Source organism: Megalops cyprinoides, chromosome 7 (genome assembly GCF_013368585.1).
Source record: "Megalops cyprinoides isolate fMegCyp1 chromosome 7, fMegCyp1.pri, whole genome shotgun sequence".
NCBI classification, from domain to species: domain Eukaryota; kingdom Metazoa; phylum Chordata; class Actinopteri; order Elopiformes; family Megalopidae; genus Megalops; species Megalops cyprinoides.
The window spans coordinates 17323755-17348943 of record NC_050589.1 but is presented as its reverse complement, the minus strand read 5'-3'; the positions used below and the strand labels follow the sequence as shown (position 1 = coordinate 17348943).

General features: G+C 42.1%; 2 protein-coding genes across 11 annotated transcripts in view; both read left to right on the top strand.

The window, feature by feature from the left end:
• The window catches only part of ndrg3b (ndrg family member 3b), a 60463-nt gene extending 49730 nt beyond the window's left edge, over positions 1-10733 (top strand). For 5 of the 10 annotated variants that reach the window (XM_036532583.1, XM_036532590.1, XM_036532589.1 and 2 more), the window contains 13 exons: positions 390-452; positions 1030-1090; positions 1788-1874; positions 2429-2485; positions 2604-2707; positions 2899-2964; positions 3127-3178; positions 3476-3523; positions 3835-3870; positions 4291-4342; positions 5287-5304; positions 7812-7850; positions 8731-10733. In XM_036532583.1, coding sequence (XP_036388476.1) covers positions 390-452; positions 1030-1090; positions 1788-1874; positions 2429-2485; positions 2604-2707; positions 2899-2964; positions 3127-3178; positions 3476-3523; positions 3835-3870; positions 4291-4342; positions 5287-5304; positions 7812-7850; positions 8731-8909 — 862 coding nt within the window. In that variant the 3' untranslated portion in view covers positions 8910-10733. The remainder of the gene's footprint in view (positions 1-389; positions 453-1029; positions 1091-1787; positions 1875-2428; positions 2486-2603; positions 2708-2898; positions 2965-3126; positions 3179-3475; positions 3524-3834; positions 3871-4290; positions 4343-5286; positions 5305-7811; positions 7851-8730) is intronic. The other 5 variants (XM_036532584.1, XM_036532593.1, XM_036532586.1 and 2 more) reach the window with 4 other exon arrangements.
• A 2811-nt stretch (positions 10734-13544) lies between these two features.
• On the top strand, positions 13545-22536 carry LOC118781206 (src-like-adapter 2). The gene is made up of 8 exons (XM_036534137.1): positions 13545-13762; positions 17333-17469; positions 18529-18628; positions 19221-19307; positions 19802-19905; positions 20899-21048; positions 21961-22093; positions 22229-22536. Exons 2-8 carry the CDS (start codon positions 17379-17381, stop codon positions 22356-22358), a joined length of 795 nt encoding a protein of 264 aa, XP_036390030.1. The 5' UTR covers positions 13545-13762; positions 17333-17378; the 3' UTR covers positions 22359-22536.
• Positions 22537-25189: the final 2653 nt, after the last annotated feature.

Sequence of the window (25189 nt, the reverse complement as noted above, 5' to 3'; positions counted from 1 at the left end):
GGCCTGTCTTCATGCTCTCAAGATATAAATGAGTATCTCAGTAAGAGAAAAGGCCTTTTCATGGCAGCAGGCAAGGTCAGGCACCCTGGTATAAAGGCTCGGTTGTGCTCTTTGTTCATTCAGCAGATGATGCACTGCCGATGGCCTTGTCTGTCTTTGGTCATTTGGTGGTCTGTTGCGATAAATCCCAGCGAAGCTCAATTGCACACACTACGACCATCTCAGGTCCTGAGAATGAAGTAAATCCCTGGGTGACCCGGTCAATCATTCGGAAGCGCCGTCCATGCAGCAGCTCCTTTTGCTCAGCCGGGTTTTTGTCCTCTTGAATTCATGGTGTTAAAAATAAATCTAGCTGGTGAACACAATGGCACACACCCATCTCTTCCCAGGTACCAGTACCCCACCATGGACGAGCTGGCTGAGATGCTGCCCTCTGTACTGACTCACCTAAAGTAAGTGATGCCTCGGCGCACACTTCCCTCTGTTGTGCATATCATATCCCGCCATATACTGTGTCATAGATACATATATATATACTGTCTGAAGGAGTTGGCCATCTCTGCAGCGTGTTAATTTAGGCTGAGACTCATTTCTGGCCCTGCCACTATCTCTTATTACCACTTTTCCACTGTGCTGGGCAATTGCATAAATCAAAATATAGATATGAACATGAATGGTTAATTTCCCCCTCCCCAACTGTTTCTGCACTGCATCAAGATTGCATGGTTAGTTCACGTGCAGCTCAAGAAAAAATATAATGGAAATATTCAGAACCAGAAGTTGGGAGTTAGGCTAGTTCCAGCTCTGTAATTGAAAAGGGTACTTTAGCTCCTAACCCTTCTGCTTTAGTCACAGGCCCTTGCAACCTCCCATTCACCATGACCTAGCTTTCTGTTCTTACAGAGATAGTGAGACGTTCATATGGCACCACACCCTGAACTACACAAGGAGTTTTGTCGCTTACTCCAGGCCAGTCTAAATGAAGGTTGGCACAATCTGTGATTTATCTTTATTTCCTCATTGCTACAGAGTGAATAGTGTCATTGGGATTGGAGTGGGAGCTGGGGCCTACATCCTGTCCAAACTTGCCGTAAGTCCACCGAGCCACCCTCCCAAGCCCTTTTTAATTATCAGTGCATCACATAACTGTATTTTTCCAAAAATAGGATATATGAGATGTTTTGTTTAAAAGCAGTGGCTCTTTTGTGCATTAATTGAAATCCACTCCAGCTATTTACTCTGTCCTCAGTCTTCAATAACTTCAGTATCCCCCACCACACACACACACTTCCAGCTATACTGAATAATCCTAGAGCAGGTTTGCTGACAGGTATTGCCACCCCGTGCGTTTCATATTTCCATCTTTTTAATCTGCCTCTATAAAGATGAAGAGGATTTGTAATGGATCGTCTTCGGGAACGCGGTAGCCGCGGCGACTGCCTTGCGCTACTCTGGTTTTTGATCGCTCTCTTACACAGCCCCTAAGAAGTGAGCCACGCGCTTTCTTTCTTTGAAACAGAATGAAAACACCTGGCAGTGCTTTCATTTCAGTTTATTCTATTTTTACCCACTGCTGCATTGACGACGTGGAGGACAGAGGAAGAGTGGAAAAGAGGGAGGGCCTGGCTGCTGAAAGATTGATGAAGATGAGGGGCTATGGGAGCGAGATTAGAGTACTGGAGCGGACACATGGCTCTAAAAGCCTGTCGTCTGCCCCCAAGGGTGGGGGCTGAGTTTCAACACTTTTTTTTCTGTTTTGAAGTTCAAGTGTTGTTCCCTGTCTGCAGCTGAACCAGCCTGCCCTTGTGGAGGGGCTGGTGCTCATTAATGTGGACCCCTGTGCAAAGGGGTGGATGGACTGGGCCGCCTCAAAGGTGAGATCTCAGCCAGGGCCCCCAGAACTTCCATTCCGATTGTGCACTGTTTCCATGCTGCTTGGGCCCTTGCCCCAGCTATGCATTGGCTTGCCTGCTTTCACTAAAAAACTGCCATCTGACTGAGGCTGTTTTCCTGCTTTGCGGAAATATTTTGGTTTTTGTTATGAAGCCACAGTCAGGTGGTGGTTTTCCAGGGTAATTTGTCAGGTAAGCATGTCACTAGTTGACCTGCACACCAATATCAGTCAATTGCAAATACATAATTTCAACCTGACCTGTTCCTTTGATGTTTGATGTGCTGCGTATAGCCACGCATCAGTGTGTATTTTTGCCATTTAAAGGTGTTTGATCTAACTGCCATTGGTAATATTCTAGCTGTTAGTTGTGTAGTACATAAATGTTTGTGTTTTGCCTGCATTTAATGCTTGATGATGCTACATTGTGTGTCAGATGGTACTTACTCCTCAATTAAATGATCAGACTGATAATTGATTGGTAATGATTGATGATGATTGATAATGGCACTACTAATGAAACTGTTTTTTTTTCAGCTCTCTGGATGGACCAGCAACCTTGTGGATATAGTGATGAGTCACCACTTTAGCACTGTGAGTGGGAGTGCTTTGTTGGGGGGATTACCCTGGTGGGAGACGGTGCCTTCACCACACTGCTGCTAATCTCTTCTGGTTATGGATTTACTGAGGTATTCCCACTGCGTTCCTTCAGGACGAGCTGACCGAAAACCAGGAGATTATCCAGACCTACCGTCTGCACATCGCCCAGGACATCAACCAGGACAACCTTGCCCTCTTCTGCACCTCCTACAACAGGTAGCACTTTGTGAAGGTGGCAGTGGGGTTTAATGGTGGATGAGGGGAGAAGAATCAGTGTGATTGATTGATCCCCTTGATACGATTGAAGATCCCTTTAGGCATTGACCGAGTAACTGACTCTGAGTCAGTTGACCCGTCGCTTGATCAGTTGGTTGACTGATTTGTTGTTGCGTCTGTTTGTTTTGCAGCCGTCGTGACCTGGAGATTGAGAGGCCCATCCCGGGTCTGAATGAGGACACAGTGAATACACTAAAGTAAGTGCGCTGCTATTGTGTGTGCTTGCTTGTTTTTGTGTTTGTGTGTGTACGTGGGTGTGTTTGCGTGTGAGTGTGCAAGTTTATTTGTTAGCCTGTGTGTGTGTGTGTGAGGATATATTTGCCTTCATTGCTTTCTGATCCTCCTCCTTCCCCCTCTAGGTGCCCTGCTCTGCTGGTGGTTGGAGACACGTCCCCGGCGGTGGAGGCCGTGGTGGGTGTCATCTTTCCCTTGTATGTGTTTTTGCTGAAACTCAGACTGGACAGGCACCATGCTCATCCTGATATCTGAGCATAAAAGATGGAGAAAGAAAACACAGGCTTGACCTCAGTGCAAAGTGAATGCAGCAGAACAGTCAGTACCTCCTCCAGGGACTCTGTGATTACATGGCCTGTTTCAGGATGAAGAAATCCAGCTGAACCCTAATCCTCTATTGTATCCAAAGGCTGGCAGTAGAAGTAATGGGATTAACATAAAGAACCATTCATTTTTGTTTTATGTTCCATACAGGTTGAATGCAACTCCAGATTAAACCCAACGAAAACCACCTTGCTGAAGGTGAGTAAATAAAAAGATTTTTAAAATGCTCTTTGGCAGAGATGTTTTCTGGGCTGTCGTTTTAAATTGAGTAAACATCTGCAGAAGTGAGAAAAACAATGCATTGGAATGACCTGCAGTCTTATCTGTGGTGAGAGTAGAACGTCCTCTGTCTAAAAAAAACAACATGGCTTTGAAGGCCGCCTACGTGACTGTGAGCGCTATCTTCGTTAATATTTTAGTAAGAGTTCAGACCCAGGGCCAGGCCTAAGTGACAAGTGGGAGTTAGTTTTCCCCAGTGTTGACTCTTCTCCCTGTGTTCCCCCCTGCAGATGGCTGACTGTGGCGGACTGCCCCAGGTTGTCCAAGTGAGTGACACCGATCCACACAGATGAGTGGCTGGACACTGCTGAGCAGTCTGTTTAGTCTATTCTGAATATGGTGCTGAGCATTTAAGACCAGGGGCTCAGGCACTCCCATATGGTGACACTATAAAAGTTAATCTTCCTAATCCAATCTTTCAAATCATCCTATTGTGCGGGAAGTTTAGGTGGGGGCGGTAGTTATTGTACGGAAATATTGAATGGAGGATGTGAAGACTTGAAACAGCTGAAAGGGTCTGAGCATGGATTTGCATGGATCACAAGCACTGCATTAATGACATGGCTGTGTTTGACTGAAGAGCAATGTTTGTTACATTCACAGCAAAACATGTTTTGGACAGTACTTCCACCTCAGTCAGTCTGTGGCATTGTCATATTGGTAAGTAACCATTGTCTGTCTTGCAGCCGGGCAAACTCGCTGAGGCCTTCAAGTACTTTGTCCAAGGAATGGGCTACAGTGAGTACAGCTTTTATACCTTTTTCTTTCTTGGTCTCTCCTCAGTCTCTTTTCAGTCTCTTTCTCCAAAGTCTTCCGTAATGTCAGACACACTGTTGCATCAGTTTTGTCATGTTTTGGTTGGATTGACTTTACGCTCAGTGTCTATATGTAACAAGTACAACTGTTTTTCTTTCTCAAAGTGTCCCGTCTTCAGAGGTCTCTTGTCTGAGCTTCCCTGTCCCACGGATGTTAAAAAAAGACTTATCAGGCTGTACTCTTCCTTCACCATCCTCTCTCTCTCTCTCCCACACACACACTCTCTCACACACACACACACACACACACACACACACACACACACACACACACACACACACACACAATTCCCCACCCCCCCCCCCCCAACCTTGAGCAATTCTCAGTATCCATTCTTCTTCTCTGAAGCCTTTGTGTTTCTGCAAAGCGTTACTTGGATCCTGTGTAGTTTTCTTCCCCTCACAGAACGTTGCTTGCTTTTTCAAATCGAGTGTCTTTTTTTGAAAATATCCTCTTGGCATCTGATCTACTCTTGATTGTTACGCAAAAAGCTGGACCAGATCCAAAAAGCTACAGGCCAGGGACTTATAATGTATTATTACTTCAAGCAGACATCTTACTGTCATAACATCAGAGGAGGAGATTGATAATGCTGTATGGGTTGTGATATTAACTACTAACCAGCCTCTCTGTTTTGTTCAGCATGGGATCTCAGCAGTGTGCTTGACTGACTGATTGCAGAGAGTGGTGGAATAATAAATGTAGAGCAGGTATTGAAAGACCTGTTCTCCCCAGCAGTGTTAAGCAGCCTTCAAACTGTGGGAGTGCAGCCAGTGCTGTGAAAAGAGGATGTCTTTGTCTCGCTGGTCACGGAAGAGGGGACTAACCAGGCCAAACTAACTCTATTTACTATGTCTTGCTTGCAGTGTTGCATAACCACAATTGTAAGTAGTCGTTTGCCGTTCGATGAATGACACACAGCATGACCTGCGCCAAGCTTCTACGTGGGAAACGTTTTGTTTTTTCCCTCAGATTTTCAGTTTAAAATGCAGTGCCCCAATGGCTTTTGCCACATTCAAGCACACTCTCTACACCTCTTTTGCAGTGGTGCCACATGCATATAAAGTCTTTCAGGCTCATTTGACTTCAATAGAATCGCTGCCACTGATGCTTATGAATATTGAATATGTGTATATGCAGTATACAGCACCGGGGCACTGTATTCCTAAACTATGTCAAGAAACTATTTGACCAATCTGAGATTGTTTGTGAGAACTTAGATGTTTATATTTATACATATAAACATATAAGGGAAAAAAGTCATGGGGCAAACAAAATGGGTTTACCGGTTACAATACAGAATGGCTCAGAAATGGCACACTTTTACATTGGACTAGACTTTACCTTGTGAATACATCAAATCTTAACCAGAAAGGAGGATGCTAATGCAAGCATTTCAGCAGCTCCATGCTAACAGCTCTTGTGCCCCGTTGTTCAGGCTTGTGTGGTAGATACACAAAGATTATGCATCAGGAGAACAAGCACAGCAGTCCTCTGAAAGCTGCTGTTATTGTTTTACTCAAGCTTATTTGAATCCAGGCAAAAAAGCACCTGTATTTTTCTTGTCTTTGTTCTCTCTCTTGTCTGTGCTCCCCTAAAAACTTTTATCAAAGCAGAATGAATCATGGTTTGAAGTTAGAGGTTTGTACAGTAAATATTTCCTACAAATGCCCCCAAGAGCACTTAGCAAAGTTAGCATGGATGAAAGGTGGAATGGAAGATTACACTTATGTGTAATTTTTTTGTTTTCATTTTACTGGATTGTTAATAAAACTTTTGTGAAATGTGCTAAGTGGTGCACAGGGTGGGTGGCTTATGTTTTGACATCCCATGGCATTTGTAATGACTCCTGTGAATCCCCTAGTGCACCGTGTTCAAAGGAGCATGGTCAGTCAGTCCAATGGTTATCAGCGTTAGTGGTCCGGATCACCAGGGCCTTTAGCTGCATGTCAGCATGTCTCCTTAAGAAACGAGACATGAATGTGGCTCTCGAGGGCTCCTTGAAGCGAGTCTTCTCTAGCATCCTGATTTTCTGAAGCAAGTTACTTCCCTTTGACCTTTCCACCCCTGCATGCTATGACAGGGCTCAGGCCATGTCTGTGCTTCAAAGCTCTGGTGTCGGCGTGCTGAAAAACAAGCTTTCTCCCACCAAGCTCGCTTGCTGCGTCTCTCAGATGAACTCAGTGGTGCTGCAGGTATTTTAATCCCAGCACGCGATTAGCGTTGATTAAAGGCTTTTTCCTCTGAAGCTTTGCGAAAGGCCACAGCGGGGCGTTGGGATAAAGCTCTTTATAATGTAAAGGAATGTGCCTCTGACTGAAACTAGAGCACAATAACAGGAGTTGCTGTTGAGTATTGGAGGGGAGTGGGGCTGAGGTACAGTATTGGGTGCCCAGTAATGCCTCTTCTAGGTGGCACTTTCAGGTTGGCAAACCTCTCTTTCTTCTTGGTTCCTCCTGTGGTTCATTCCACTCCAACTCAAGCCTCTTCTCTATAAAGGGGGATTATGTCCTGTTTGCTTTATTCTATTATTAAGGTCTCATGCCTTGTACATTTCCTCCACTGTCAGATATCAGAGACCTCATATGTACATTCGCCTAAAGAAGAGGTCCTACGCATTATATTTTCTCCCTTGTAACAGACGTTTTATGTTTTTATCTTCTTATCATCTTCTTATCTTATTGTGTTTTATATCTCACAATATTTGCTCATGGTTTAGATGTGGCTTTTTGGCTTGTGAAGTAAATATTGTACAAATAGATTTTTATTGGTTACATGTCACTTTTTCTCTTGTGCTGTTCTGAATGCACCATTCTGCCTCTGTTCCATGGGGTGAGGGTGTAGTGGATTTGGGCTCTGTTGAGGTCAAAAGTACCATACTTTCTACTTCTCTCACCAAACAAGTGACGCAGCAGGAAGCTCACCCACCACAGAAAAGATGAGATTTTCAATTCTGCTGCTGGATCTCTCATATCAGTGACTGGAACAAACCAGTTTATTTATGTGGGCTCTCCCTCATGTAAATATGCTGTGATATTTTTCATACCTACCTTTCATACCTACCTACCCAAATCTATGTTCGTTTCTGAACCATATGCCTTTAGGCTATATCTCTGGAAAAGGAAGGCCAATAGCAAAAAGGACACAGAAAACATACACCAGGAAGTCTGCTGTGTCCTCAAATCAGAAGGCTGTTGGATATGAATCAGTAGCAGTTTAAAAAAGAATTTGCAAGACATTGTGAAGATTTTTTTTTCCCGATTTTCATCAACAGACTAGTCTTTACCTTTTTTCTCTTAATACAAAGCAATAACCTGAACATATCTCCATGTCCCTCCTTATTTTTCTTCCTCCCTCCCCTGTTTCCTGCCCCCATCGTCAATGCTAACAGTCCCTTATGTTCAGCTCAGCCACCTGAACACCGAATCAGGTACCAGGACCTCACACTGCAGCCACACAACTGTACCAGCCTGCCATCTTTACCCAAAGCTCTCCGTCCTCCTCACTTGTATGCCCATTGCTGGTTGCCGCCCTGTATTTACCTATGATTTCAATATGTGTCATGAATTTGGAAGCATGGTTTGTGGCCATAATTATGCTTTATTTTTTCGTTCATTTCTAAGTGTGTGATGAGAGAGCGGGAGCGTGTGCTCGCGTTCTGCAGACCCCGGGTGTGGTTTTCATTTCCAGACTCTGCCGTTGTGTTCAACGTCTGTCTTGTTGTACAGAGGTACCCTGACTCTGTCATGCATGCCGCATCCTTCATATCAGCGTTGTCTATTCATTTTTCCTTGAACAGCAAAAATGAATTGAAACTCGACTTGATCAGGTGTTTTCTTTTGGGAGAATAATGACCTAATCAGTTACACTGCTGAATTTGGGATACAGTGACAGCAGAAAAAACTGTACATTCAGTGTCCTGTTAAGAACTCTATTTTTTTTTTCTCTTCATGTTAGCTGCAAACCAAAGTATCCTAAAAAAATATGTAAGAAAGACTGAAGTTTTGCAGCAGAATAATGTACTAGTTATAGAGTTGCCTTGTTAGTGTTGTGTAAAGGAGGTGCACACGGCTGTGAGAGACATCATTATTCTCCCTGGGCTGCAAAGCAACGCATTTCGGTTGGAATGTCGATAATGCAATAACGGTCATGTTCTCACTTCGGCTTCCACCCCTGCCTCCACACCTCACTCCTCTCCCTTGCCTGTGACCACACCGAGCAAGTCTTCATTTCTCTCTCCCCCTCTTTCTCCCTCCCTCTCCTCTCTTTCTCTCTCCCTCTCCTCTCTTTCTCTCTGTCCTCCCTCACAGTGCCAACAGCGAGTATGACACGGTTGGCCCGCTCCCGCACCCACTCCTCCTCCAGCATGGGCTCGGCGGACGGGAACCGCAGCCGCACGCACACCAACAACCAGCTGGAGGGTGCCGCCGCTGCCACCGTGGCCCACGACAACCAGGCCAGGCCTCAGACCATGGAGGTTTCCTGCTAAACACCCCCCCCCCCCCCCCCAGGCTGTCCTTCCTTTGCGCCAGCCAGAGATTTCCCCACCCTTCCTCTTTGTGCATACCTGACTCCCTTCTCTCTCTTTCTGTCTTGAGTTCAAGGCCAGAGAGCCCTAGAAGGACCTGTGAGGGGACCAAAAAAAAAATGAAGCGTATGTTTAAAAATTAACAGCTTACAGTTTTATCTACATTCTGCTCATTTTTTTAACAATGTGCATGCCTATGCTAGCACTACGGTTAAGGTACATTTGGTTACAAATTGAGGTTTTTTATCATTGATTTTCTTTTTTTTTTTTCTTGGACCTGCCTCACAGTCATGTATGTTTTTTTTGTTTTTTTTTGTACAAAAATTCGACCTCTCGGTCTTACGCCTAACGAAGAGGCAAGATGTTGATGAGCTATGGGAGGAATGCTGAAAGCATCTCACTGTGTGGAGATGAGTAATATTCCCCTCTCCTTCCAAGGTCTTCCTCACCTGTGTACAGACCTGACCAATCACAGACCCTCATCTCTCCTTCCTCACTATCAGTCCCCTCCCCCACAATCTTCCATTCCTTGAGAAGACACCTACAAGCTGTCACATACTACACACAAATATACACTGATGTTCTTTTTTGATTTTCTTTTGTATTATTATTATTGTTTTTGTGATTTGTGAACATACTCTGCTTACATTGATTGCAAAGTAGTGCAACATACTTGTTCTAGTTCTATACCCTATACCAAGAACTATTCACTGCATGACCCTATTGTACATGGAAATTAATGGAAGTGTATTTAAGAGAAAAGGTTTGCTTTTGTCTAGATGTATCTAGAGCTAGAACCACAACTTTGGTGTTTTATTTCCTTTCCCAAGAGCAAGGTGCCAGTAATGGAAAGCCCTGGCTTTTTGCTGATTTTTGTTGATGAGAACAGTGGTGTGGTAGAGTAGCAGTTACCAGGACTGCGCATTGAAGCCAATATTAGCTTCAGCTGTGTCAGTGGTGCACATGCACATGCATGTTCATGTGCTGGATGACTACCTTCTCTCTTCCCTGTAGAAACAGTGGAAAAAAAATCTATATTTTCATATCCTCAAATCCATTCGCCTTACTATCTGTTACCCTTCACCATAATCACAAAAGACAACATTCAACCAGCAACAATATTTTTTCCACCCATGTGAGGCAAGTGTATGTGTAAAAAGGGTGATCAGGTTTATGTACAGTAAGGAGGCTCATGTTAATGGAAGAAGTCTCAACTGCAGTCAGCAGGTGCCAGTGGCCAGCAGATAAATCCATACCACTGCTCAGGATCTGAAGATGGGAGCCCGCAACACCTCACTGTTCCTCACAGGAGCGCACAGGAATGGTGCAGAGAAACTGACCAGCCTTCAGCCAGCTGTCAGATTGATCAGCACTGCTCTTAAAGGAAGTTGTGTATGCATGACCCAGGATGTGCTATATAACGCAGGCCCCTTTGTTGCGGTATTAAATTTGTCGGTAGAAGAACAGCAACACATATAGCAACAGCAGGAACATTGAGAGTGGTGGCTTGGTTTGACTGCTCAGTGTAAAGTTAGGGGTTATTTCCTTCAGCATACTTTTTGTTTGTTCATTTATTTGAGGTACTTGTCATCATAGTTTGTTTTTTCCTTTTTTAACTATTCTGATTATTACTACTATAATTATTACTATTATCGTTATGCTCTTTCCTTAATTGGTGGGTATTCTCTGCTGCTCCTGATTGGATAACCTTGGGTGAGCTTGTGGTAATGCTGAAATGTGCTCTTTCTCCCTAAAGGGGGTGTGTCCTCACTGTTTGCTGATTATATCAATTTGTACTGATTGTTAAATAAAGTTAGAAGTTGTACATTACTGTTGGATCTGGTCTGTTTTGTTGGATTCTCAGGGTCTTGGTGTGAGTCTGTGATGGGTGCAAATAGATTTTGGAGGTATATAGGTAGGACATAGATGATTATTGCTAGCTGGTGAATCTTCAGTGCATTCAACTCAGCTGATGACTCAAGCTTCCCTAAGGAGACCAGTAGAGGAAGCATTCTGTCAGGGGGGTCTGGGAAGGGCACAGGTAGTGGAAAAAGATCACGGTTAAGGTTTATAGATGGATGATTGTGGATTGTTTTTGGATTGTGTTTGAGATGTGTAAGTTACAGTTTAAAAATGTACAATCAGCATTGTGTTCCTCACAATGGTTCTCTTGAGTTAATGACTAAAATAGATTCCTTCTTTCAAGTTATAATCCAATACTAATTCTGGAAAAAATGTGAAGAGTTTTCTTTGATTTCTTGTGGCTCAGGATGCACACACTGGCTTTCCATACGCCGCTGTCTTGCACACTCATTGAGAATCATCAAAAGCAGGTCACACTCTCCCACTCATAATCTACAAACTTGCCTCTGAGCCTCTCTAAAGGAGAGACTTGAGGCAGTGAGGTCAGCATATACGCTGTACCTGAGAAACAGACACAGTTGTCTCTTTTTGCTAAATTTGTCATGAGTGAACAACATTTTGAGGTCATTGCATCTTATTACTTGAAAACCTGTCAGGTTGCGGCTCTTCTTTGTGACCTCTCTGAACATACGTAAGTGTCGGGCTGGTTACACTGGGCCTATTTTCCAACCACAGTCTCCGGTTTGTGTTTTTTTTTTTTTTTTTTATCTCACACAACGCACAGCCACATACAACATACATACGGCCATACTATTTTTAGTCACAGCAGTGTCCAATTATACTTGCCTCAATTTTCAAATATGTTTTGCTTCAATTAGATCTATATTCTGTTTTGCTTACTCTATCTTCATAAAGAACAAGGGAGTCATCTGCTCTGTTGGCTGTCATCTGAACACAGCCAGTGTATCTCTGATTGTATCATTTTCTCCCAGGGTGGTCATGTTTTATGTATTTCACGGTGCCACGTACTAAGAATGATAGTGGGATCAGTGTGCACAGATCAGGGTAATACAGAAGATACTTAAAGTCCTGCATGAGGAAGTGAGAGAGGATAGCAGAATGCTTTGATGTCACAAAGAAACTGGGTGCTCTCGTTTCACGCATTCTAGTCTCAGCAGATGATCTCTGATGACACTGCATTCGCTGGAACTCAGACACACAAGTCGGTGCTCTGTCTGACAGATCAAATCAGGTGAAATGGTCACCGTGGATTACGCACAAGGCCGGGCTGAGAAATCGCACCGACTGTTCTGGTTTTGCTAGGCAGCAGGTCTGTGGCAGAGGAGGAGCACTGCAACTTTTTGATCTATCTGGCGTGTCTGCCAGTGACTCCACGTACTGTGACACACTTATGATTGAACTCTTGCGCTCAGACTTGAATGATATTTGCTTCTGGCCTTCTGTGCTTCTCACAGGGCCTCCTAGCTTTTGCTCAGAGTGGACAGTGTCTCTCTGCTAGAGGACACAGCTTGACAGTAACATCTCTTGTTTCATAAAACGTAACATGTCGTGTGAATCTGCTCCATCCTGAAGCACTCCTGCTGCATCAGAAGGTCTGTCTGAAGGCCAAGCAAAGTGTGAAAGATATAGTGAGGTCTGGCAGTGACTCTTTTTATTTGTTCTTAAAAGAAATGCCTGGGTGTTATCAGGGGTGTGATCCCTCAATGACAAGGTTATTTTTAGCTTTCTCTGTGTTCTTGAATCATGCGTCCGACCTGAGTGACAGATAAGGCCCCCCACCCAAGCTGCTACACGTGATATCTGGGAATCGTGACATTCAGAGCTCATTATTAATATTCTCATTACGAGAAGTATCAGTCTGTATTAATATCTAGATGTCATCAGTGCGTGAATCACTGACGGAAATGATCCACTTGTGCTCAGCTGAACTCTCGCAGTTTTCTACTGATGCTGCAATTCCGCTTGCTACCCATTATCATCACAGTGTTTACCACGTGGTGCGGTTCTCTGAGTGGTGGAAATTGATAAACATAATTAAGTCATAGGATCAATGTGAAATGGGTTTATTGCTTTTTTTGTGACATAACCTGGTTAATACTCTCATTGTGTGTTGTTATGAATGATCATATGCTGATGACCAGTCAAGTCAATATGTGGTCACTTGAAATTGGGTTTCAACCAAAGAAAACACTTCTGTAGCCATGGGGCATGTAGCATTTTAGGTACAGAACCCTATTCTTTAGGAAGAAGGCATCAAGTGCAACCTCTCAATAGCTTTCGAGGTTTTAGTTTCCATGGCAGTTATTGCCATGACAATCCCTTTATTAATACCCACCACTGGATGATAAGTATTAATGAAAAAACCATCCATTGTACGAACTAATTGCTTAATGTCTTGATCCAGAAAGCCACCCCGACTGACCTTTTGCCTAATGAGACCTGTGTTTTTGTCCTGTTTCACCAAAACAAAACCACAGTATGGAATTACTTGGGGGGGTTTGAGCATAAACAAGCTGTGTGCCGCTCCACCTCGCGTCTCGCTCTCCCCCCTGCGCCTCTGAAGGTGCTGTTCATCAGGGGAGGCGGGTGTATCGTCACAGGAAACTGTCTGAGTGCACGACACATAAAACCCCCTCTGCATGTTTGTGTCTTCTTACAACATTTCCTACACCACCTGCCCAGGGCCTTCGTCAAGGAACAGCACAGGGGAGGAGCGCTCCGCTTCGCTTTCTGTACCCAGGCGGACCGGAGGAACCCAGAGCCCACGTACGCACGTATTAGTACGATCACACACTCACAGACACGCTGCAGACACTGACACACCTGTCTCCTCTGCGTCTCGGCGGTGTCGGACTTCATCGGCAGCCAGCGGCGGGATGCCTACTGATGTGAGCTAGGCAGCGGAGGACGAGCCCCATGCACACTATGCGGTGAGTATGGTACCCTTTTTCTTGTCTGCCGTTGGGTATTTGCAATAGCTGTCCTCAACAGTGACTGAACACGCAACTGACTCTACTCTCGACTTCTACTTGGCCCGAATTCTTGCACCTACATTGCATATGATGGGAATCCAGTCACCGGCTTCAACATCCAAGAGTGGAGGGGAATTGCATACTTGATTTGGTGCTTAAATTTGGCACCCGTTCTCTCTTTTACTGTGAACAGCATGTGAAAAATTTTGAATTTGAAATGGTTCGCAATTCATGTACATGTAATATGCATATAAAATATATGTAATTTGAAGTAATATCATCATTACATAATAGCATAAAGTAAAATGACATTCCACAGTGACAGACAGTAGAAAAATTGTGGAGGCATTGTCACACTTAAAACTTCATGATGTTAAATGTAATCCTTGAAAAAAAAAATCTAAAAAATAGCATTTCACCATCTATTCAATGGGCTAAAATTTACATTTAATGCTGACAAATGTAGTTGTATGCAAGGCTCTATCCAACCCCTTAAAATGGACTTCTAAGTTACAATAAGGGCTGCAGGTTAAGACTAATGTGAGAGCCATCTGCAAGTAGAAACTGAAAAGGATTCATTGGCAGCTCAAAATATACAGTAGTAAAGAATACTGAAACTACGTAGTTCCCAAATACATCTTAGGGAACTCTCAGACATACAATTAGAAGTTGCAGCAGTTCCTAAAAATTAAAAGAAAAAGTTTCATTTGCTTTTTCTCTGCAATGCAAAGGACAAGAAAAAAAGTGATAAGCTAGTGCTGCTTACAGAGATACTACACATAGCTCCACTGAAGAAAATAACGTTACAGCTATCTGCAAGATTTCTCTTCTCAGAACACAGAGTACATTCATCTTTCTCTTTAAGCACAGGTGTTAAACATTCAGCAGGCCCTTGTGGTCTCTTTGCTGTGGGAGCTACTGAAGGTAAAAAAAAAGACAAAAATTGCACTCACGCAGAAGGGGTAAAAGGAACGTTTGCAAATGTAGATTTTAGATAAGTATTAGGTAATTACAAGTATTTTCATAATACACCTCCTTTAACAAAATCTCATTCTTTGGAGCAGGATCTCAGCATGAATTGAGGCTGATTATGGAGTAGCATATAATGTTATATAACACCATTGTTCTTGCTGTCCTAGCAATGATAAGCAATTAATGCAATGTATCATCATGATTAATCATGATCATTTTAAAGGGACATATGCCAAACAATAATATAAACCTGAAATTCAAGCTTCTAGCTTGATTAGTCTTGTGCTTTTGGAGATTGCATTACATTACAGTTTACAAGCTCTGTGCATTTCCTTTTGCCTAGGAATTCCGGTAACTAATATGCCAGTAAATGCTACACTACATGTGATAGACTAAAGAGCTGAAGGGTGTTCATAGTGTAACACATGGCCTACAGGTTGGTGTATGAAGCAGGGCTGTGGACACGAGATGAAAAGAGGTGCATTTTGACTTTTGTTACACCTGCCAGCTTTTTGTGGGATATAATTTGTATCTTCTTCTTGCTATAGATTAACTGCAGTAACAATGCTTTATTTTCTGAGAACTTTTTTTCTATTGGAAATGTTGGAAAGGAAATGTTGCAGTCAAGAATAGTTTTCGGCTGACAGCAAATATGCAGAATTGATTAGGCCTCGTGCAGTTTTCTCCAGGGGTTGCCTTGCTGTTGGAATATGCGCTTAGAATGATTCCAGCATTAGGAAAACTATTCAGCAAAACGCAACCTTCCAAACTCAGGCTTCAGTAACCTTGTTTGTGAACAACAGGGATTGATACCATCTCTTCAACCTCCTGCAACCGGGATTTGATACGATGGAGTATGCGGGTTCTCTCCAGCTCCCAATGTCCTGTGTACAATTGGTTAACACAAAATAAAAAGCCCGTGGCATTAAAGCTAAAGCTACGCTTCAGACACATTTACTCTGTGTAGTGATACCAATACATTTTTACTGCTTCCTTTGAAGCAGATAAAAGTCAATGAAGACAGAGAATAGTCATCTTTTTTACAGGTACTCATGGGGTGCAGTTATTTTTGCTTGTGAGATGAGGTTCCCAGATATTTGATATGTTGATCCAGATACCCCTGTGAGAGCCATCTGTGTGGCCAGGTGGCCTTTTCCTCTTTTTTATAGTGTAGATGGGTTATGATATTATCAATATACATACATTCATTCTAAATTGATGTTATCTTCATAGATTTTAAGGTCATCACTACAATTAATAATGGTATTTATACCTAAAGGATACAGACAATTTTATCTTAAGAGTCAATTCATTTGATTGAAACCTAGACACGTTTTTTGAGGTGTTCTGATATTAGAGGCTACATTGCATTATGTCAAACTAAACACTTGTTCATTGTTGATGCATTAACGTTAAATGTTATAGATTAATAGATGTATAGGTAGGTATATATTTGTAAAACAATAAAGACACTTTATTAGCACTGTCTTTACAAATTATACATTTCATCTGATGCCCAGTCTGACATCTGATCAGAGCAATATAACCCAAAACAAAAACAATGTCAAAAGCAACAAAAAGCAACATTCAACAAAATCTGAAGTTCTTGACATGCATGAACAAATGAGCAGCCATGCAACACTTGTATTTACAATGCACTGCTGATTTTACATCACCAGGTTACATTTCTTATCCCAGCTGCTGTTTCATCTTCTGTAATATTTGCATGTGAGTGTTTCTCTGCATTTCATGGGTGCACAAATCACACAAAAAACATGAAACAGAAGAGGGATATGGTAAAACAGCTGAAGTATGTAAACTCCTGTTGATAGCCTCCACCAGAGGCACCTAGACCCACGTTAATAGTGGGGTAAAGGAGAGGGAGAATTTAAAAAATTGAGAGGGAAATTTTAAAAAAAGAAAGTGCAAAGTTTAATGTCGAAAACTGGCACTGTTTATGAAAGTGTCCAGCCGCTTTGTGCTGATGTTGGTGGTATTCTCTACCCCACCCCTCCGCCCCCGGATGTTAACGGCCACACTTCATGCTGAAAGTGTGGTTGGAAAATGTTGGTTTTTGACATGCTACTTCTGTACTCTGAGTGAGATTAAGAAAGGGGGGTCAGGACAGTTATTTAATCTGATATTTTAGCAGAGGGTGACAGCAGAGGTACAATATTTTTAAACATTGCTTCAAAAATGTTTTATAATTGTGTTGCAAAAGTACAGTAGTGTAAATTTACCATCATGGAAACTCATCTGCAAACATTTGACCCTTAACTTGTCAAGTAGGTTTTCTCAAGGAGGTTTCTGTTTCACCCTGAAATCCAGTTTGAGTGGGCTTGATTGGTTGGGGAGTTTTAATTGTGGTGTGTGAAAATTTGTGGAAGGCGGGGTTTAAGCTTTACTGTAGGTAACCTCAGCCATCCTGGAAATTATCACATACTCTGCATGTGCATACTCTCTAATGTGCATTAGAGGCTAACATGCACAATTAATAGGCCACCTGTCTCACAGATGAGAAAACAGATCCGTGGATAAAGTAGTACTCTCCTTCAGTCTGCAGAACTTTCCAGCCACGCAAATATAAGAGATTCAGATCGACATGGGGAGCCGCTCCAGCAAAGACCGGATAACCTCCAACACGCAGTCTTCTCTCCTGAACCAGGCAGAGGACCCTGAACCTACCATACTGGGTAAGTTCTGGCCTTAAATTCTTGACCCAAGGCTATGGGAAAGCTGCCACCAGCAGGACAGCTTTCAGATGTTGCATCCCTGGAGGCCATTGCATAATCTGCTTTTATCTCGACTGAGTGAATCAGGCTCAGATGAGTAAACCCTGTCCCAGAGGACCAGATCTTTACTTTAATCTAAATTTAACAAGTGAATCTTTCACTTAAGAGGTGACTAATGCTTTATAAAAACAGATAATTTCACTTCTTATCAAGAGGATGTCTTTGGCTATTTAGCTTTTCTGGACATAAATGGGAGAGGTATTATCAAAGTAGAATCTTGTAATAATCTTTGGAATGGACTATTTACCCAAACCTTCTTTTCACCTAAGAGTGATTGACAAAGTGGTCCTTCCTTTTGAAGGAGAGTGACAGCAAGATGAAAATTAGGATTCCAAAGCTTCATGCATCTTGTTATCTCTTATGAGAATCCTCATCAGTTTCACCTGTTCCCTGGTGATGGGTGTATTACCTGTTATCTCCTATCTTCACAACCTCACCCATCACCTATCTTCACAACCTCACACTCACACATCTGTGGGGGAATCAGCTGTGAGAAGCTCCAGCTTCACACACAACCTGGAATTTTAAAAATATGCTTTTCAAAAACGCATGTCATTTTAGACACCCACGTACACGTATGGTAAGGGAGAGTCTCCGGCCCATCCCTTGTCATGCGCTGCAGTAGAATGTTTTTGATACCAAGTGCTTTGTTGATGTCAGTCTGGTGAAAAGGAAGCAAAGGTGACTCGAAGCAGTGCGAAAACAAACCGGTGGGCTATTTTCAGACATTGTGAGATCAGTGCTGGGTGATGAAGATTTCCATCTTGTTAGCTCTTCCTCAAGGTGTTGATTTTTATTGTCATGTTAAGGAACTGATTCAAAGACACTTGACGTCCCTGGCCATGACTTAATTTCATGTTGCTGTTCGCGAATGAACAAGAACGTCATTGTTAATGACTTAATATTTTCTTCATTTAAGGCCAGCATCATGCTAATGATTTAAATCTGTTTCATTCTCAGACAACAACAGGTACGTTGTGATTTCTCTGTACAACTATCCCTCTGGAGGACCGTCAGACTGCACCATTCGAGTGGGAGAAAGGCTCAACGTTCTATCAGAGTAAGAGACTTCAAATGGAAATTTACCAGTGAAATTGGCGGAACTCTCACTATTTTTTTCCTCTACATACACAATGCACACTCTCCTTTGATTGTTCAAAACGAGTCAAAGACGAGGGCATTTCATGTTTGAAGAGAAAAGGAAATCTCTGTGATTGATATTCACCCTGTGTGACTTCTAAGGGTTCCAAAGGTCTTACATACACATAGAAAAAAACAATAAAAACATTTAGTTTTCCCATTTTAAAAACTGGACAGAAATTAATTGGTTTAATAGTTACAATCAATATGATGAACCAGATCATCAAAACATCAAAAAATGTTCAAAGCATAGGAATCTCGAAGAGTATCATTGGACTGAACATGATAGCTTGTTCAGATGCAGACTTCTGCTTTTCTCTGTTTTGTTTCTCTGTAAGTCTGTCAAGCATAGGTCCACCGGCACTTAGAGTTATGTTCATAGCAGCATGGCAGTTTGAATGTGTCTTCTGTAAATGTGCCTGTCTGTCTGTGCATCTATTATCATGTCTGTTACCTGCCTGTCTGTGTGTCTGTTGCCCTGACCTATCTGTCTGTCTGTGTGTCGGTTACAGTGATGGCGACTGGTGGAGGGTTAGCTCCTCGGCAACAGGCAAAGAATGCTACATCCCTTGCAGCTATACCGCTAAGGTGTTCCACGGGTAAGTCTCATGTGGCCCACAATGCATTGTGTGAATTCTGTGTAGTCGGTGTGAACCAGGCAGGGGGTCCTGTGGAACAGGGGCCAGGTGTGCGTGTGTGTCTGTGTGTGGGCTACCTGAGAGGACCTCTACAGCTAGCCTCTGTTCTGTCACACTGATGTCATCCCTTCCCCAGTGGGAGAAAGAAGCCCTTGAAGTTACATTACTGTTTCCTAATAGAGGAGGCAGCCTCCGGTGTGTCACAAAAGAAAGAGAGGGTGGGGGGGTTACAACTGTGGAAAGTGCGCTGCTCTTTCCATCTGTTGGCTTGGGGTGGGGTGGGGTGGGGTGGGGGTGGGGTTATGAGGTGCTGCATGTAAGCTTGTATCTCCTGTCATATCGCAAAGGCCCAATGTCACTGCAGTCTGCTTTGAGCCTGTGCTCCCTGCGTGCCCGTTCATGCTCTCTGTAAATCTCATGCCCCCCCCCCCCCCCCCCCCCATGTCTCTGTGCAGGTGGCAGTTTGAGGGCATCAGCAGGGATAAGGCAGAGGAGCTCCTGTTGCTGCCCCACAACCAGGCTGGATCCTTCCTGATCCGCGAGAGCCAAACTTGTAGCGGTAAGGTCACACACATACACATACACATACACACACACACACATATACACACACACACACACACACACACACACACACACACACACAGGCATGCCATCATCCTGCATATGGATTCAGATGTACATACATACCCAACAGAGCTCACACACTCAGCACCACATAACCCATACCTAACCCAGCCAATGTGGAATGGCAACACAGAGGTGTGCATTCATTGTACCATCTTTGGTGCAATTTTATTAAGTGCACTTTGTTCTCCATTCTTCGTTAGTCCCTCTGGATAAGAACATCTGCCAAAAATGCAAATGTAAATAGCATTTAATGGCATTAATGTGCTCAGGCTCTCTGTACAGAATCAAACTTACAGGAAGACCTTTCAAATGCACTTCTTTTGTTTGCTGGGAATACAGAAAAACGGTTATTGTGCTCTCTCTAACGGCTGCGTCCCTGAGAAGGAGTCACACAACCACAGGAAGAGATCAACAAGTTAGCATATAGGGCAGACTGACACAAACAGACACCACGAACACTCAGTGCCCAGCTGCTGGGCTTGCACACAAATTCAACATTTTTTCTCATCTTTCAATAGAAACCCTTTATCTTATATTATTTCTATGAGTCATTTTAGAAATTGTGAGAGTGTACAGCCAGAGGTGACATACATTAATCAGATGATCTTGAAGTGGAATGGAAAAAGAATGATCAGTCTTACCAAAGCATTACAGTTAATTTGGTTAAGAAAAGGAAACCTACCCTTTTTCCATTAGTGAGAGTTTTTTTCTTTTGTAAAGAAAAAATGAATGAAATGATAATTATAATAACAAAAAAAGGTCAGATAAGGTCAATTAAGATGATGTTAACATTTTATAAATGACCGTCTTACAAAGCAAATGTTTTCATTAGAGAAGTGGTTTGGTAAATCATTATATTCAGAGTGAGAGTCAACCACAGTTTCCTTCTGTGTGAGTAAAGTTGGTGCTTCCTGTCTTGCAGGTGCCCACTGTCTGTCCATACGGAGGAGCACCACCTCTGCCAGGGGCTCCGTCAAACACTACCGTATCCACCAGCTGCAGAATGGCTGGTTCTACATCTCACCCAGGCTCACCTTTGCATCGTTGTCCAACTTGGTGGACCACTACTCTGGTGAGTTCATCGATCTCCTCACACACTGGGGTCCAGACTCGGGATGATTGTCTGATGGATGTGACAGTGATCGAATGCTGGTGGCTTCACATACACAACAGCTGCAATGATGCCACATTAGAGACTCTAACTGAACATCATACTTGTGTCCGTGGTCAAAAAGCTCAATGGACTATTTATGTTAGCATGGCAATACACTGAGTGAAATCATTGGAAATAAAAACAAAATGGTGTCTTTTACATGAATGTGTACCATGTGAATACAAAAGCTGGCCTTTAATATTGTCTGCTTAGCAAATACACTGTTATAAGCAAACAATTATAAACATTTTTAAAAATACCATTTTCAAATCATTCATTCAAGCCTTGGAAATCCTTGTCAAAGACATTACAGAGGATCTAATACAGTACACATTTTGTGTTATTTTGTAGTTGCTGCTGTAGACAAATCTGGTAACACATACAGTACCAGTGAAAAGTTTGAACACACCTACTCAGAAGGGTTTTTCTTCATTTTTACAGTTTTCCACATTTTAGAATAATAGTAAAGATGTCAAAACTATGAAATCACACAAATGGAATTATGCAGTGACCTAGAAGTGTTAAACAAATCAAAGCTATCTTATATTTTAGATTCTTCAAAGTAGCCAAAAAATATTTTTTAATTAAAATTACTTTTGGAGAGAAATTCATGCATAGTCATCAACTTCACTTTTTATATTTATCTAAGAAACAAATTTCAAGCATTTAAGCATATAAGTCTTTAGATCAAAATGTCTTATAATGCATTTTTCCCCATTATCTTAATCGTGTGTGTCCAAACTTTTGACTGGTACTTTATGTCATCCATTATTTGAAAGGCAGCAGTATGTGTGAGTCTCTAATGTGTAACTGACTGGATTTCCTCTGCAGAGGTGGCCGACGGACTCTGCTGTTTGCTTAGGGAGCCGTGCTTCATCCAAGGCTCCAACAATGTCCCTGTGTCGAGTGGCCCACTCCCAATGGCTGTCCGCAAGCCCACACTCAACTGGAAGGACGTGAACAGGTGAGACCCCTCCCACTACTGGTGTGGCTCAATCTGATATTAGCCAGCACAAGGAAACTCTCTCTGTACTTAACTATTTGTTTGGATGGATGTTTTCCTCAATATCCTTATATCTGTCTGTCTGTTCATTCACAGGTCCATGATTTTCAGCAGTGACAAAATGGACACAGAGGAGCCCCTGGTCAGTGAGGGGCTACGGGAAGCCATCAACTCATACCTATTCATGACAGACGAACTGAACTGTGAGGATGAATGGAATTCCTGACCATGGACACAAACACAGCTCCTCCAGGAGAGGGTGCTGTTTAAAACCACACAGAGACAGTGACGAGAGTAGGGATGTGTCAAGAGGGATTTTAGTCTAAAAAGTGCCCATTCTCTTCAGAGGTGACACGCTTTTGACTCCTTTAGAGTTACATGTTTTAACTGAGCTTATTCATGAGCCCCAGATCCAAAGAAAATGCTCAGATTTAAAAAAGAAAACATTGGGATTATGTACAAATCCTGATTGTCTTTAGCAAAGATGAACAAAAAGAGGACATGATCACGCTTCTGCACAGACTGAAACAGCATCCTACATCGTGGGAACTTGAATGGGAGGATGTTTTAAGCAGAGATTTTCGTGACAGTGCTCTGTGCACATTCAGCCTGGTGAGATAAAGAGAGCTGGGCATGGGATCTGCATGATGGTGGACCTCAGTCAGACACTGGAGCCATGAAAGCACTTAAACAGTAGAAGCAGGAAGCATTGGGAAACATCTGCCAGAAGAACTTGAAAGTGTGTGCACATTCTGCTTATGGGAAGTTCTGTTGCTCTTTTGGACACATGTTCTGTTGCTCTTTTGGACACATGGAGCACCTAATAACCTCAATGACCTGGAAAAGACACCCCTTTGTAATGGCTGGCATTTGGAAAGGCCCCTTTCAATGCTTTTATTCAATTGCAAGCGGAATTGCTGCCTATCATTCAAGTTAACAGTCAAACAAGTACGTGGCAGCGGTAACATTCTAGAAGCAATGACTGATCAAAGTTGATGTGATATTCCACTGCACAAAGGTCTCAGAGGTTTTGTAAGGAAGTTGCCTCAGATATTTTACACAGAATGGATCCACGGAGCACCACATGAAAACTGAAAGGAATTAACTGAATGCAAAGACCAAAAACCAAAAAGGTATTTGCATTCAGTTCTTACTTTTGTGGTTTCTAAATGATAGCTACGCCTCAGAGCAGAAGATCTTTGGTTCCTGTCTTGACAGCTATGTGATCTAATATGTTTGTTTTCAATGCTGAACCGCAGCTCAGTCTTGGCACAGGAAATGGTCAAGTTGCTATTTTGAAGCTCAGAACAGAAAATCAAACAACAGCTACATGCACCAGTTCTGCCCATCACAGTTCTTGCAAAGTCAAATGTGGAAAACACTTAGTTTTAGGTATTTCAGTGTGTATTTTATTTACTTAAGTCTACTTAAGTGCAGTTGGCTGCATGTAAAGCTTTAAATTGGACATCTTCAAAAGGAGCCATGCTTAAAGTTCAAGAGTAACTCTGAAGAATTATCTCCACACATCCTTTCTCTTATAGTTTATGTACAGTCGTGTTACTTGTATTAAATGTTGTATTAAATTATGTAAATAACCACATAATTAATAAATTATTTTTTATAAATATATTTTATGTGTTTGACTGAATTTGAAGTTTGAAGCACAAAATACACATTTCATTATTTCCTTTGTCATTAATTAGGAGTGGGAATAATTAAGAATAAGTGGGAGTGGCTATAATTAGAGAATATATGTTTTGAAATATGGCAACAATCACTTTAGTTATGTTAATACATGCCATTTGGTGATATAATTAGCCACATTTTAGTAATTGTGAACAGTTACTTTAATAAACCACAACATTTTCATAAACAAGTCCACAACAAAACAAAACCATTTTACAGAAATAAATGTTTACCGAGTAACTTCTTGATATATTGGAATATGGAAATGGAATGTATTGGAATATATTGGAAATTTTGAAAGTTTGAGTGTGTAAAACTCTGGGTTTGTGTATATATTTATTCATGGCCCAGCACGGCTGTCTCCATCCATTTTAAAACCTTGCAAATGCCCTGATAATTTAAAGCTGTTTCTCAAAGAACACTTTGTTTTAAGGGTAAAATCTAAGTGTTAATGCTGTGTGACAACTGAGCTTTATAATATATTCTCCAAAAATGAGAGATGTAATATTTAAACCCAACAACTGACACTTTTTTCACTGGCTGTAAGGGTAATCCACAAACTATGTCTATGTAATACATGAAGGCTTCATAACGTACAGTCTCTAAAATATCTATATAATTCAGTCCTCCACTCATGGTCCTGTTTTGTATACCCTCCCAAGATGACCACGCACCCCTGAATGTCCTTTGCTAAGAACTATGCAGATGTGTAGGATGCAATGAGCTTCATTACAGATAAGGCAATTTCTCAGAATTTTCACACGTCAGTTCACACACCTGCTTGAGGTGAAGTTACCATAGCAATGCTGCAATCCCCTAGTCTCCACTTCCTCATAATCAGGCATCCACTTTTTTGGTTCTGTGATAGGCCACAAACAAGCCCATCAGCACAGAATTTGTGGTGATAATGCATGAAACAAAATGAAAGCGTAAAGAAAATAATCAAAGCACACACAGGTGTTATAAGGAAAGTACACTGTCTGTCAGTACTTCTGGCATTTAACATATAAGCACACAGAGGTGCAGGAACATACACTTTAAAAATGAAAGTAAAATGGCAGGGTTGCCAACTCGTCAGCTCAGGAAGTCATCAGAGGTCTGTCCAAAAGAAGCTAAGATAAGGTCAATGTACCTCAATACAGTCATTTATTTATGAATTATCCATACAATGGTATTTATTTTCGTAACAGTCTTGACATTTAGATTCATACACTTCTTCAACATTATGGCGAATGGAATAGTGAAAGGTATTTATAGCGTTTTTATTTTTCCAGAATAGAAGTGAATGATAAGACCTTCTAGTGAATATAAATACATCAAAGGATTTAATGTTAATGCATATATGTTAAATAGCCAGAGAAAGAGCGATAA